This window comes from Empidonax traillii, unplaced genomic scaffold (genome assembly GCF_003031625.1).
Source record: "Empidonax traillii isolate 1590-97213 ecotype Southwest subspecies unplaced genomic scaffold, ASM303162v1 scaffold476:size613836, whole genome shotgun sequence".
NCBI classification, from domain to species: Eukaryota; Metazoa; Chordata; class Aves; order Passeriformes; family Tyrannidae; genus Empidonax; species Empidonax traillii.
Window position 1 is genome coordinate 493,559 of NW_020955669.1, and position 15,551 is coordinate 509,109.

The window sequence follows — 15,551 nt, forward strand, 5'->3', positions numbered from 1 at the left end:
CTTCCGCGTACCGCCCCCCCCGCCGTTTGGGATTGCCAGCGTTGGCGCAGGCGCGGCCCGCGTGTTGTGCCGGGCTCTGTTTATTGTTGTGGTTCCGTGGCGCCCGGCCCCGCCCCCGCCCCGCCCCCTCCGGCCAATCAGGTTGGCGAGCGAGGTGAGCGACAGGCGGGGCGGCCAATAGCGCTGGGCGGAGGGGCGTGGGGGGGGCCCGACAGCCCTTCGGGCCGCCATGTTGGGCTGGTCGGGCCGGCGGCCGGCGCTGCCCCCGGGCCCGCGGGAGCGCCCGATGGAGCCCGCGGTGGAGCCCCCGGTGGAGCCCACCGTGACCCTGCTCGTCTCCTGCCGCGGCCACACCCGCAGCTTCCTCGTGTCGGACCCGGCGCGCACGACGTGGGCCGATGTGGAGGCCATGGTGAGCGCGGCCCGGCCGCGGGAGGTGGGGAAGGGGGGGGGGGGGTTGGAGCCGCCTTAGTGACACGCTGGCCGTGCCAGCGGCTCTCCGAGGGCCCGGCATCTTCTCTCACGCCTTTTAAAGCCTTCCCCCCCCCTTTTCCGAGGTTCTTAGCGCTGGCGGGAGTTCGTGCCGCTGCAATCTCCGGTTGCCTTTTAGCCTTTAACTCCTGCTGTGTGCTTAGAGTGACCTGAAAAACCTGTTTCGGAAAAAAAGATTCTTATGGGTCCTTTTTTTTTTTTTTTTCCCCCTGTGCGAGCAGGTGTCCTTAGTTGTGTTCTTTGCCCATTTCCACGGCTACAGACGCTTGGTTTTGGCCTTGTCCCCTTCTGTAAAGTACACTCCGTTCCTCTTATCTCCCGTTCTTTTACTCATTGAAGTAGTTCCTGTGAAGTCACGCGTGTCTGTCGCTTGCGTGATGTGTTTGTGCTTTCTGGGCCACCGAATCACTAACACGTTTTTTGGCCCCTTGTTTCCAGGAGCTCTGTGTGTGCCAGTTTGGACAGAAGAGTGTCTGACTGGGCCACGTGTGGGTGGGCAGTTGCTTATGAAGGTCTTTATATATTCTTGGTATAGTCCAAAGTTTTTGTTTGGATATATTTTTTTTTTAGGGCTATTTTGGAAAACTTCTGGGTAAGGCTAAAATTGGGTTGTAAACATTCCCTTGGCTGTTATGAAGCTAATGTTGGGGGGTTGGGTTTGAGTTATTATTCACTCTGTAACAACTGCTCTGTTTTTTTAGCTCACTTTTAGAGTTGCACCTTAAGAGAGGTCTTGTCACTATTTTCTTTTCTCTCTTTCAGCTCTTCCCCTAGCTGTCATTTTTCCAGAGTGCACGCAGGAGCCTCTTGCTCTGTGAATTATCTGAGCTCCTTGAAATGTAGCATCTTCACTTGTTGCATTTCAGTCCTCTGGAACAGGCCCTAGTTCAGCCTTAAAAATCCTTAGTGGCAAGTAGAGCCTGCAGGAATGTCTGAGCCAGTCAGAATCCTGCTTGCATCAAGGCTGGAAGCAGATTAGTGTGTAAGCACCCTGTTGCCCTTAATCTTAGGTAGTCTCAGAGCCGGGGTGTGTTTGTTCAAGGTGTGGTGTTGTATTATTATAATGCTTCCCCAACCAACACCGTGGCTTTCCTCTGCTGTGGGAATTGCTGTTTCAAGAGGGTATCAGTTAAAACTCTGCCTTTCCTGTGTTTTAATACTTTATTGGACGTGTTTAAAGAGGGAGAACCCGATGTCTCATTCCAGCCCCTGTCAGCTGAGGGTGTTCTGTTAGCTCTGGGCTGGCAGAAAATGGTCAGGTCTTGCAGAGAGTTTCTGCTGGGAGAGATGCACCTGGTTGCAGGTACCTGGTGCAAAACTGCACAGGAGCTGTGGGTACTTAACTCAGCACGTGGAAACATCTGGTTTGTGGTTCATTTGGTGCTCTTCACTCTGCCCTGTTGATGTAAAAATGCAAAAACAGCTGCTCAGCTTTATTCTCCAAATTCTGAGAGGTTAAAAAAGGCTGGTCACCTGTGTGAGTTGTCTTCTTCCAGGTGCTTTCCAACACAAAAGGGGGTGTTTGGGGATTGTTTGCCTTCACCTTCGCGTTCTGCAGTGTTTACCACCACTGAGTTTATTAACCCCAAGCTTGTCCTCTAAGAATGGGAAGGTTGTTATCATTTGTTTTGGAGTAAACATTAACTAGGGGAGGTGCAACATGAAAGAAACGAGTTTGTTCTTTTCATCAGGGGAAGTTTGTAACGGTTGGAGGGAAGGGCTCAGCTTCAGAGGAATGGATTTTGTAAAACAGCCTTTGTTTCAGCTGAGAAACTGAAGGGAGGGGTGGAAGGGTTCTGATATTACCCCCAATTATTAATCATGTTTAACTGAGGACACCTGTAGCCCTGTCTCATTGTGGGTTTGTGTTCATTTTTTTTCATTGCAGGTTAAAGTTTCATTTGACCTGGACAGCGTTCAGATCAAGTACCTCGATGAGGACAATGATGAGGTAAAATATCTGCCACCACCCCACCCTCCCAACAGGTTAACCAGAAAATGGCTGGTGGGAACCTTTCTGCCTCACAGTAATTTGTAGTGGGTCCTTCAGGAGCATCTGTTATGCAGGTGGGATAGGAGGGGTTTGTCCCTCCAATAAGAAAATAGCTGTGAGTCTGGTGGTTTTATTCTTAATGCAGCATACATATTTTAAAATACCTTTTTAGAAGATGCTGCCTTTCTTTTTCCCACCCCATTGAAACAGCCAGTGGTTCTGTGTGCTCTGTTTCTGTCGAGGAGCTTGATTTTTGTTTTTATGAGAACAAGATAGTTGTAACTATCGGTGTTTGCAGCCATGGTAAAGCCCTGTCTCTTCAATCTACACTCCTTCCCCTGGCAAATGTAGGTCCCTTCTCATTAGCATATGTTTGCTTCAGTGATCTGCTGTACTCAAATCCTCTGCTTGCTTTATGCAATTGCTGTAATCTCCAAGCAGATTACTGACTCAGAAAACAAATTGGTTACTTCTAGTTGTCCTTGTTGAGTAACTTCCTGCTTGGCAGAGCCTCACCCTCTCGTGTTCTTTCTGTTTATCTGGAGGTTCAGTGGAAAATGGAATTCTTGGACACAGAGGACCTTTTGCAAACCCCACAGTTCCACTGCTTGGGTTACAGCTCAACTAAACTGCAGAGAGGGAGTCCCTGTAGTTATTTTTTTTTTTTTCCCCCGTAAGGGGAAATGTCAAGATGCTCCCAGCAACCTTTCAGGGAAAGATTCTCCCCTTATTTTCCAACCTGTATATTATATAAATATACAGATGCATCTGTGCAAGCTCTCTTTGAAATACTGGTCAGACTGACCAAACCTTGTTCAGAACTGTGCAGTACTGGAGGCATTAAACAGCTTCTTGTACTGGTGATTTCTGTGTGCAGAATGGATAAATGAGTATCTGCAGAGATAAGCTTAGAAATGCTTAAATATCTGGAGCGTTGTTTTGGAAAATCCAAATAAAAGTATGTGGAAGTGTGTTAATTTTCAGAGAATTGCAGAAATCTGCCTGTGGCTCTCGCTCACTGTTATTTCTCTTTGCAGGTCTCTGTGAACAGCAAAGGTGAGCTGCTGCTTTATTGAAGGGAAATCAAGAATCAGACCCCAGCCTTTTTTTCTTGTGTTTTTTTGGAGGAGCACTTGGGAATGCTTGCTTTCTGATTTCCGTATTTTATATATCACTGGGCATCAAATTCTTCCCAAAGGAAGGAGGTTTTGATCTGGAGGAACAAATTAGGTGTGGTTAAATTAATGGAATGTTGCAGCTCTTTGCTGTGAGAAGGTGTGCTTGTTGCTGTATATTGAGATTTTTTCTTTCAGTAGCACTACTTTAAGATAATTTACAGAAGGTAATGGTGGTTTAAGACTCCCTAAATACTTTGTGCTAGATTTGTATCTGTTTGAGATAGGGAAAATTCACACTTGTCTCTTTTTCTTTAGAGGAATATGAAGAAGCTCTGAAGGTAAATGCTCTCTTTGACTTTCTTCAACTTGTTCACTCAGACTCTACTGCCAAACATTAAAACTTCTATTAGTGTCAATGCTTAGCTACTTCATAAGCAGTTAATTTTATGTAGACAAAATAAAATTGCACTCCTTTACATTTCAGTTTTACTTTATTAATGTTTTTGGAACTTTTTGCTCATGGTCTGATTTTCAAATCTGATCATTTGAAAATAATCAGAAATTCCTGGACAGAATCTGTTATTTACTGGCACGTGTGAACACTTTATTTTAGGCTGAAAAATTCCTGTAGGATATCTGCATTATTATCCTTTGGCATGTAATAAACCTTTTAATAAGCATATTGGTAACCTTTAAGAAGTAGAATATCAGTTGACTCTACCTTGGCATCTCTCTCAGTTTTGTTTTTATCTGTTAGTTCTCTCCAGTGCTTTATCTTTACAGATTTTGTATGCTGACTGAAAGTGGAACATATGGTGTTTGTGTGTCCTGTTTATTTAGATTGCAGTTAAACAAGGAAATAAACTTCAGATGAATGCCTATGAAAAAACCCCTGCTTGTGCTCTGCAAGGACCTGAAAAAACTGTGACAGAAAAGCTGAGGCTTCTGAAAGATGAGAAGAAACCTCTTTTATGCTATTCCATGCTCTCTCAGGGATTACAGGAAGAATTAAAAAATGACAAGGAGCTGACCATTCAGGTAGGAGCTAGAGCTGCATTATATATTGATTAAAACAATTAGTAAGTGTAATTCACTTTATGGACTTACTGTCCTCTTTACCCACACATCAAAACTGAGTTCAGAGGTTGGTCTCTGTTTTCAGCTGCCTGCACCCCTCTGAAGCTTACTAAATAGTTTGAGTTTTCAAGAGGATAGTTTGATGCTGCCTTTAGGAATAAAAGGGTTTTAGAAATAAATACATGTTGACCATTCTTAAGTATTTTGATAAACAAAGTAATTGGTGTCCTGAAGCCCTAATTGCCATCTAATAACTTCTAGTATACTTGACTACTTTGGATTTGGTGTGTAATTACAGTCAAATGCTGATGGGGCAGAAATCTTTCAGGAGAATACCTTGTGTTGCTTCTCCACTGTTTTCTGAAGAACTTAAAAATTTTTTTAATAGAGGCACTTGAGAGCTATTTCAGTGGTTAACTTGCTGTGTTGAGGATGTTTTTTTCCAGCTTTGCATGCTGTTTGTTTGTTTATTTGTTTGGTTTTTTTCCCCAGCAGAAGTTAAATCAGACCCAAACAGGAAGCACAAGTGAAAATCCTCCAGAATGGTTCACCAGCTACTTGGAAACAGTAAGTGCATTGTCTTGCAAGTATTGGTGTTCTTCAAGAAATGCATAAGAAGTTGTGGGTGGAAGAGATCCTTGTGCTGCCCAACTCTGGACATCTCAACACAGTTGTTGTCAGCCCAGCCTGATCCATGCCCCTTGGGAAAAGTGGATTGTTTGGTTGATGCATTTGATTTGCTTTAAGTGTGGTTTTAAGTTGCTCCCATGATAGAACCCAGACAGCCCTAGGAACTCCAGACCCCTCATGGTGGGATAGCATGGGACAGGAGTAGTGTTGCTGTTGTAAACTCTTGGTTGTGCAGTTTCAGCAGGGCAATAGTTATGGTTTCCTGTGATTGAAAGCAGAGCATTTGATGACCTCGCTTTTCTTGACTGTTCACTTTGAGAAAACACTTTCAGGAAGCCATTGACAATAACCTGCAGTTAAGATGTGGTTGTTAACTTGTTTTGAATAGCTAATAAACGTCACTGAGAAATAGTTTGATACCATCACTAAGAATTCGTTAGCTAAGAGGTCTTGAAACTAAAAGGTTCAATGTACAATAGTGTGTTCATTTATCTTTAAGGGGTTTTTTTTCTAGAGTTTTCTTTCTTCCTTTGCCACCTTTTTATCCAAACTAAAGATAGGAGAAGTTCATAGTTGTGTCTAAAACATCCCTGATAGACAAATCAGAATATAATGGTAGAGACTCCAGAAGGGTTTGGGAGTTGTGATAATTGTTTTGGAGATGAGTTTCCTTCCTTTCATGCAAGGTTATGGAATAAGAACCTTAGTATTGTAAGCACAAGGATGTGATTTTTAACTTGCCTTCATAAAAGCTCTTGGCTGGTATTTTCTAAAATAAAAATCCTCTGGAATGGGATACTTGTTAAATTTCCTGTAGAACGTGCTGGGTGCATGGGAAGTGGATTCTGAACTACTAACTTACGGGCTGTGAGACTCGGTAAACTGCAACCCAGCTTTTCAAGCTGCGTAGGTGGGTCTCACCCATGACTACCTCAATCTCTCCCTAGTTCAGGGAACAAGTGGTTAAGGAGACTGTTGAGAAGCTGGAGCAGAAGCTGTATGAGAAGCTTGCTCATTGCAATCAGCCTCCAGACTTTTCTGAGGGCTCGGCTGCAGCGGCACCTGCCCCTCCGGAGAGCCCGCTGGGGCGCGGCGGTCCCTGGGACTGGTTGATCTCCTGCTGCAACTGCCAGGCCCGGATCATCGGGGTGCGCTACCAGTGCAGGTAACAGTGCCGTGGGAGGGGGAAACCTGTCATGTGGGGTGTGTGGGTGAGCCTGAGGAGCTGGCTTGTGGTCACAGGCTTCTAGATCTCTAACCAGCAGCCTGCTGTACCTGTGAGACACATATCATTATGTATCTCACCAGCATCTGCTGTGGCGACTAGAGTCTGCATAAAAGCAGGATTAATGCTATTTTGAGCAAAGGTGATTGTTAAAGTGAGGGAACTTTATAACACCTGCTCTGTTGGCAATCAGTCTTTACCTTATTTGCACTTAAGATGCAGTAATTGTAAAGGAAATTGTTTTGCTCGCTTAACTCAACAGGAAAGCAAAACTTGGAACCACCAGCCCTGCAGCAGTGCTTTGTTTGGCTCTGAGAGTCAGTGAGACCAAGGCAGATCATGCTTTTTATAATGATCTGGCTTGTCAGTTAATAATATGAAATAGGTATTGATGAATGTTTTAAGTGAGGTTTTTATTCCAATGAGACAACTGCTGTAAAGGTAAGCATTTTGGGACTAGGCAGAAGCAGGGGATGAAATCGTAACAGAGTTTTTCTTTGGATGATTTTTTTTTCCTTGCTGACAGGAGATGAGAGCCTGTGTTTTATCAGTCCTGTTCCTGTAGGACCATCTGCTTTGCATCCCTGAGTACTTGTTGACATAGCGTCTGTGTTTTCATAAGTAGGGTGCTTCCACTGGATTTCAGTAAAATTGTAGCAACAGTTTTAGTCACTTGTGCTAAAGGCAGCATCGATTTTTTTCAATGTGTGCTCAAGAAGGAAGTGGGAACTGTGTTGCAGTTTTGCCCAGAAGGGAGAGAGAATCATCTAGGTTCTCCAGATGGCTCCAAATATCAATATATAAGTTGGACAACCAGGTTGCTGTCATTTGGGTGCTACCTGCAGCAGGTAGCATGACACAGAGTTGTTCCTCTGCAGAAATTCTTTGCCTCCTGGTAACATTCTGTCTCTCCTGCTCTGCAGCCTCTGTCCAGCCTACAATATCTGTGAGGAGTGTGAAGCAGGGACGTATGGACACGACCCAAACCACGTCCTGTTAAAGCTGCGCCGACCCGTCCTCTGCGCCGCTGAGAATTACGGCCCTGCAGAGCTCCCACCCCGCCTTCCTGCCACCCTGGAGCAAGTGAGGTAAAAAAAACCCACCCCCCACCTGCCAGTACCTGACAGGATTGTCCTGAGAGCGAGTGGGAACACCTGTGTTGAGGTTGATGTTCGGGTTTGATTTTAGAGATAACAAGAAACGGTGCTCAGATTTTATTGTGTGTAGCTCAAAATAGCTGCGTGCTTGGAAAAGGGTCGAAGTCACAAATCTTGCAGCGTTTTTAATGATAAAATGTAAAATACAGACTTTTGGGTCATAGATGGGTAGCAAACTTTGAAAGCCTGCTTTTTCTTGGTGCACTCTGTATTTGCCTTTGTTTGCTCTTTCACTGAGGCCGTTCAAACCAGTTCCACAAGCAACTGTGAGGATATTCTTTGGAAACCATTTGGTGTCCAGTCTAGAAGCCCAAGACAGTTCCTGAAGTGTTTCCTTGAGACTAAGACTGCTGACTAAAGCTAAATCCTGGCCAATTCGATGTACTATGAGTGTGTCTTGTTCTCTCTGCAGGCTCCAGAAGCAGATGGACAAAAGATTTCTGAAGGCAGAGAAGCAGAGATTACGAGCAGAAAAGAAACAGCGAAAAGCAGAGGTCCGAGAGCTCAAAAAGCAGCTAAAATTGCACAGGAAAATCCATCTGTGGAACTCTGTCAACGTATTGGAAACGAGCAGCTCACCTACTCTGAAATCTGAGAGTCTCCAACCTAACACCTTCCTGTAAGAGATGTTGTTAACTGAGCATCTGGTGGTTGTGCTGTCTGACCTTTTGTGATGAGACCAGGTTAAAGTGAAGGAAGGTTATGAAGTTGCTCATACAAAATATGATTTGTCATTGGATCCTGTGAGAGTTTTTGATCTGCAGGGTGGATTGTTTTTAATTGGGAGGAAGGAAAAGGAAAAAAGTGATGGTTATTAGCAGAAACTGATTGATTTATGTAGGTTTAGGGGGAAGGGGAGTGCCTAGGATTATATACACATGCATGCACATACAGGGGAAATGAACATTACTGCCAGTTTTTAAAAAGCCTCTATTTTCCTGCTTTATTAAGTGTGTCTTGCATAAAATTGAGTCCATTCTGTGTACTTATGATGTTCAGTGCTCTTTTTTCTTTGTGTGCTCTTAGGCTGAGGTTCATTAAACAGCAGCCATTGCAGGCAATCACTTTGCCTTTCCTATTCCCTTTGGGTTTATGGATGTACCGTGTAAAACTTGTATAGTTTTAGTTTCTTTTAATTCATCTATTTAGGGCATTTAAAAGTCAGATTAACATTAATTGGCAGCTTAACTTCTTCATTTTTGGTGTCTTTTTTGTTGTTTCCTCAATCTCAGGAGTCCTAATCAACCCTTCCAAGCAATTGTCCCAACGCTAAGTGCGGTATTTGTGGATGAGAATTTGCCTGATGGTACTCACTTGCAACCAGGAACAAAGTTTATCAAACACTGGCGAATGAAAAATACTGGCAATGTGGAATGGAGCTCAGACACAAAGGTATCTTGCCTTTGCTATTACTTCTACACACTGAAATAGTTTTGGAAGATAACATTTACATGTGAATTCTCTGTGGGGACCCATTTAGTATCTCCTTGGGCCTATTGATTCACAAACTGGGAAGCTTGTAAAGTTAGTTTTTGGCTTTTTCTGTTGTACATTTCAGCTGAAACTTATGTGGGGAAATCTGACCTTGGCATCTTCTGAGAAAAAAGATGTGTTAGTGCCATCCCTTCCGTCGGGACAAGTGGGAACTGTTTCAGTCGAGTTTGTCGCTCCTAATATAGAAGGAACTTACACTTCTCACTGGAGACTCTCACACAGAGGGGAACAGTTTGGGCCAAGGATCTGGTGCAGTATTGTTGTGGATCCCTCACCAGCTGCTGACTGTCTGGAAAGTGATTGGAAGGATTCTGACTCCTATCAGAAGAGTAACTGTTCCAGCACCAAACAGGCAAGTCACTCACCTGGTATTGAGGAAGTTCTATTTTTAATAGGAAAGAAATGCGAGATATATTGCATTTGTAAGTTCTAAAGTGGTCATTCTTTTTGACAGGCATGAGATTAGTTATTGGTGTGCTGCAGCTGTTTGTCTAGCTCTTTGAACTGAAACACTGCAGAATTTCTCTTTGTTAGAGAATTCCTTTTGGCCTCTAAAATGAGTTATTTTAAATCTCATTCAAGCCTAAGGGGCTTCTGTGACACTGGGGTGTTTTTTTTGGTTTTACAGGATGCTTCCTTAAAAACAGAAGCAGGTGTTCAACTGATGGGTGAAACAACAGAGCAGGCTGAAATATCTCTGCCTTTAAAGATCAAAAATCTGCCCAGCGAGAGAGAATTTTATATCCCATCTGTTGATCTCCTCACTGCACAGGTAAAGTGCTAAAATTCAGATATATAGCAAATCATCTCAGGGTTGATGTTTTGTAGACATCCCTAAGAATAAAGCTTCTGAGCTTTATTAATAAAGCTTCTGAGCTGTTATTTGTACCAGGTGGGATCTGTGCTGCCAGGTACAGGTACAATTCCTTTTTAGGGTTTGCTGATGAGAACTTGTGTTTCTTCACGTAGGATTTGCTGTCCTTTGAGCTGCTGGACATTAACATTGTGCAGGAATTGGAGCGAGTGCCACACAATACCCCTGTTGGTAAGGCTCTTGCGTGCTGTGTTGTGTCTTGAGCACAGACAGCTCTCCTTTGTGTTTTTCAGTATTGGCTTCTTTTCACCTTCATATCCTCAAGACCATAACATTGCAGATGTTGAAGAAGGTGCCACTTTCTTTGCACAACCAGTGGCAGTGTCATGCAAAATTAGTTGTTTATTTCACCGAATTATCTTGCAAAATAACTGAGTTTCTTCAGTCCCTTAAAAAGAGTAACTTCTTAAAATGTTAACCACCTGGAGGCTCCTGCTCCCTTAGTGCCAATTATCTTTGCTCCCTGTGTTTTTCAGACATGACTCCATGCATGTCCCCTTTGCCACATGACAGCCCCTTGCTGGAGAAACCTGGCTTAGGTCAGATAAAGGAGGAGAATGAGGGGAGTGGATTTAAACTAGTTCCTGGTAAGCAGTAGTGCTGGGGAGCTTGGGGGTGAAGGGAGGATATTGTCACTTCTGTGCAGTCAGCAGAGCTGATGTCTGAAAAGAATTTTAACTACTGTCGTTCCTTTCTTTGGAAAAACAAGTGATTGTTTGGCTCATAAACCTGTAGCCTGATGTATGATGAATGTAGAGGTTGGAGCATAATATGTGTAGATTCAGAAATACAGCTCATAGGATCAGAGAATGGTTTGGGTTGGAAGGGACCTTAAGGATCATCCAGTTCTAAACCCCCTCTGCCACAGGCAGGGACACTTTCCACTATCCCAGGTTGCTCCAGCCTGGCCTTGGACACTTCCAGGGATCCAGGGGCAGCCACAGCTTCTCTGGGCAACCTGTGCCAGGGCCTCCCCACCCTCACAGGGAAGAATTTCTGCCTAATATCTAATCTAAATGTACCCTCCTTCAGCTTAAAGCCATTTGCTGTTATTCTATTACTGCATGCCCTTGTAAAAGTCCTTTCAAATGGTTTTCTTAATTTGTCCGGCTGCTAGAATTATTGGTAGAGTTAACAATTTGCCCTCTATAGACTAGGCTATACCCAAAACACTCCAGATGCTTCTCAATCACTTTGACATTCAACTTGAACTGAATTCAAAAATCTTCCAATCTTTAGAAAGAATTAACGTGCAGAGTCAATATTAGCCGTGGTTAGGCTAAAAAAATTCTTCTTACAGTTACGTTGCCTTGTGGTGGTAGTAAAATCTCCTACATTTCCCTTCCCAAGGAGTGGCAGAAGATTGCCTTCCTGGGGACTCTTCCATGGGGAAGCTGAAAGCTGAGCATGCACTGAACCAGGAGGAAGGGGAGGAGGATATGAGTGGCACTCAGTTTGTCTGCGAAACTGTGATTCGATCTCTGACCCTGGATGCTGCACCCGACCACAAACCTCCACAAAAAAAGAATAATAAAATCCTTCAGAGTAAGTACTGGCAGCTGCCTCCTCTGGTTTGACTTGTTTGGAGTCAGACATGGGACACAGATTTGCGAAACTCAGGTGGTGTTGACATTAAATTGTTTTTCCTGATTGCTTTTATTAGGCTCTTTACAAACGTTGCAAGACAGCTTCACTTGCAATATGATAAATGAAGAATCTCCTGTGATAAATACTAATTCCACTTCCAAAAAGGAAGCAAAGATTCACCAGTCGGAGCTAATGGCAGAAAATTACTGTGGTAAGTAAAATAGATTTAAGATGAAGCTGTAATAAGGGCTAAAAAAAAAAAAAAAAAAAGGTGTAAAACCATCTGGCTGTTCTAGGAAATTGATCCTCATTACACAAAGAGAATCATTACATCAGAAAATTGGTGTCAGTGCTCTGGACAAGCACCTAATTGAACAGCTGCTTTTCTAAAAAGTGGGTTTGGAGACACAAAGCTTCCATATATAATAAGTGCTCATATGTTAGGCATGACTGGTGCCTCCATATTCTGTACAGATAGCTTGAAGTCAGTGCTTATAGCTGTTTCTGACCTGTTTCTAATGTATTTTATTTCGGAGCTGAAAACTAGAGGTTTAAGTTCCCTGTATATCTCTTATTCCTGTTTTTATTACAAGCATTAATATCAGCAGTGTATTTGTACAGTGTAAGTGTATCATTTGCTCTTTTTCACACTGCACCCTCCCCCCCAACAGACAAAGCAAATTATACCATTAACAGCATCAGCAAAGATTTACAGTTGTTTCTAAATGCTTGTCTCTTGGAGCAGGGACAGCGCTGTCTCTGTTGTCCACGTGAAATGGATAATGGTAATACCTCACTGGTTTTCCTTAGGGAAGGAAGGGGACCTTCCACTGTCTGCTGAGAACATGAGCCCTTGTAGTGGTGCCGACAATTGTGATGAGGAGGAAGATAAAGATGACGTTCAGAGTCAAGGCTCCTCTGCTTCATCAGAGGATTACATCATCATCCTCCCGGAGTGCTTCGACACGAGCCGCCCTTTGGGCGAGTCCATGTACAGTTCGGCTCTTTCCCAGCCCAGTTTGGAAAAGACGGGAGAACCTGAAACGGGAGCAGAGAGCCCTGAAGTGGGGAGCCAACCACAGCCCCCCAGGGTCAGTGGCATTCTGTCAGCTTCACAAACACTGCCTGCAGCACCACTGCCCCCAGAGACTGTGGACACCTCACCCCAGACACCAAGGTATGCTTTGGGCACGAGAATGAAATGAGGATGCTGATGGTGTTGTAGAGCCTGCAGGGTCTTGTGCTTTTAAGTTCAGTGTCCAAGCAGAAATTGTTGTAACAAAAGTCTTGTCGTACACTGGGGTAAATGTCCTTAAATTCTGGAACTTTTCACGGCACATTTAGTCGCTGACTTAAGTAGTGCAAGACAGAGAGAGAAGGGACCATGTGAAGTTTTTTTTTCCTTTGTCTGTTGACCTTGACTTACCTATGTGTGTACATGTAGAATAAAAACAGTAAATGTAATTTTTTTTTGCCTTATGCTTTCAGGAATCTTGCACCTCTTCAGGATCATACCTTCCAAGAACTAAACATATCAGCTTCAGAGAACATCTCTTCTGCTCCTCATAATCAAATACCAAGAGAAGGTATTGACAGTACTTAATGTCACCTGTTCCTTTTGCCTGGTATTGAATTTCATGTCTTGTTATGCTTGAAGAGGGGAGAAATCTCCTAAGCAATGATTGTAGTTTTTTCTCTGGGTGTCGAACTTTTGCTATATGAATGTTGCAAATAAAGAAAGAATTGGCTTTGTGGATCAGTTAAGACTGCAGTGAGAATCCTGTACACCTACTTTGTGTCTGCATAACTGAACTTAAGAGTATTACTTTTATACTGAGTCCCACTCCTTTCCCTTTATGTGCATGAGCTGCATCTCTCCAGCTTCTCATTAACTGAACCTGTTGACATTCTTGATTCCTTTTCCAGAACCCAGTGGTGAAGACAGTCATGGTGCAGGATCTTCTGAATTTCCCCCTAGTAAACAGAAGCTCTCAGAATTCCCAAGGTAATGAAGCTTTCATACAGGGATGTTCTCTTCTAGGTGAGAATACTTAACTCTTTACAAGAGGTCACTTTATGGAAAGCATAAACCCATAAAAGAATGAGCTTCCTGCATAGCTCAGTTCCCAAACAGCCCTGATTCCTGTGGATCAGAGGCTGTTCTCTCCAGCAGCTGACACATCAGCAGGCAGAGATTTGCATTTCACTGAACCAAACTGACCCTAAAGTGCCCCCTGGCCTCTCCACAGGTACCCTCAAGGCAGCAGCATCGCAGGAGAACTTGTCAAAGGAGCTTTGTCGGTTGCTGCTTCTGCCTACAAAGCGTTATTTGCTGGACCACCCATTGTTGAGCAGGTAGATGTCTTTCCTGTGTGCTATGATAGTCACAGAGTCACAACCTTAAATTTGTAGCGATGCATTATAAAGGTGTCAACATTCTATATAGGGCTTCGTGTAAGAGTAGTAACTCACCTTTGCAAGTGAGCATTGAAAGGGAATATAAATGGCTTAATTATGGCCCAAAGGGTCTCTGTGCCTCAATTCTCTTCCAGTATAATAAATTACCTTTTTTTTTTTAGCTGATCTAACTGTCTTCTGTTTTCAGCAACCTGCAGCTACAGAAGAGCAGACTGCCACTCTGCTGTCCAGTCTCTGTGAGATGGGATTCTGTGACGTGCAGCTCAACCTGCGGCTGCTGAAGAAACACAACAATAACATGATTCAAGTGGTAACTGAGTTACTCCAGATCAGCAACAGTGACTGGTACAGCAATAGATGCTGAACCTGCCTGGTGGAGGGAAGGAATCGTCTTCACTGAGTAAACTCTCATTAAACACTACAGCAGGAGCAGGCTGCTCCTCAGCTGCTTTCTGTTTGGAGGTGTGACTTAAAACTTTGGCTTTTCTTTGAGGTTTTGACTCTTTTTTTCTGTTTTTTTTTCCTCTCACGGAAATGTCACACAACCCTTGTCATGGCATCTCTTGAACTAGACATCAGAATTTCAATTGTAATTTGAACCTCATAGTTAAATGAATAGTCTTTAGGTCTCTAATTTCAGACCAGATCCTTCTATCAGGGAATCCTGTAGAACTAAATTGCACCCAGATGAGAGCTTCCCCTTTTACTGTTTGTAAAATCTTTTTGTTTTGTTTTTTTTTTTTTTAGGCAGCTGGACGTTTTTGTTGACTTTTGACTTAGCTATGGAATAGGAACAAATGTAAAATACTGTTGCAAAATGTAGTCCTGCCGAATTTACAAGAGATGCCCAAAACTAGCAAGTTGTTTCTTCTGATGATTTAGTAATTGGTTTTCCAATGCATGATAGTATTATAACAGACTTAAACCTGACAAATTATTCTAAGAAAAAGAAGTTACTCATAGACAAAAGTCATCTTGAATCTAGTCCAAAAGTGTAACTGCAGTTATACTGATGAATACCAGGGAGGTTGATGTTTGTTGTTCATTACCACCAGCAAGCTTGAACCAGCTCTACTTATGATAGTGCAAAACAGATCTCTAACAGGAAAGTATAACCTACATAAAATATTTTGTTAAAAATGGAGTGTAAGGGTAGGAAAGTCCTTTCTAAGAATCTTTATAAAAATATTAAAAATATGACCATTATCTTTTTTCACTATATTGCAAATGTCTTACTCTGTTAAAGCCACATAGAAAGTTTGAGAATGTGTAGAAATCCAGACCTGAATTGGAGTACAAATTCAGGTAATGTTTAGGAAGGGGAAGAGTGCTTGAGGCAGGCATTGGGTAACTTTTTACTTTAGAGTTTGAAAAATGCATTAACTTAAGCACTTTCAAGTGTACAGTCTCCTCTGATGGTTTGAGCTGCTTCTGTGTTTCCATAGCCACATTTGTAGGATCCAATTTTTTCGTAAGGATTTTGTTT

At 43.0% G+C, this 15,551-nt stretch overlaps 1 protein-coding gene across 3 annotated transcripts; it reads left to right on the plus strand.

Annotated features, from left to right (window-relative positions):
• Nucleotides 1-214: 214 nt before the first annotated feature.
• On the plus strand, nucleotides 215-14,557 carry NBR1 (NBR1 autophagy cargo receptor). 3 transcript variants are annotated; one of them, XM_027896059.1, is made up of 21 exons: nucleotides 215-412; nucleotides 2,381-2,443; nucleotides 3,523-3,541; nucleotides 3,919-3,941; nucleotides 4,444-4,641; nucleotides 5,173-5,247; nucleotides 6,258-6,475; nucleotides 7,459-7,623; nucleotides 8,105-8,311; nucleotides 8,925-9,084; nucleotides 9,251-9,538; nucleotides 9,815-9,958; nucleotides 10,156-10,231; nucleotides 10,537-10,647; nucleotides 11,411-11,605; nucleotides 11,724-11,858; nucleotides 12,458-12,824; nucleotides 13,136-13,233; nucleotides 13,574-13,652; nucleotides 13,897-14,002; nucleotides 14,253-14,557. In XM_027896059.1, exons 1-21 carry the CDS (start codon nucleotides 230-232, stop codon nucleotides 14,427-14,429), a joined length of 3,087 nt encoding a protein of 1,028 aa, XP_027751860.1. In that variant the 5' UTR covers nucleotides 215-229; the 3' UTR covers nucleotides 14,430-14,557. The 3 variants fall into 3 exon arrangements, with proteins under 3 accessions (XP_027751860.1, XP_027751861.1, XP_027751862.1); XM_027896060.1 differs by having other exon boundaries at nucleotides 5,176-5,247; XM_027896061.1 differs by lacking the exon at nucleotides 215-412 and adding an exon at nucleotides 2,185-2,236.
• Nucleotides 14,558-15,551: the final 994 nt, after the last annotated feature.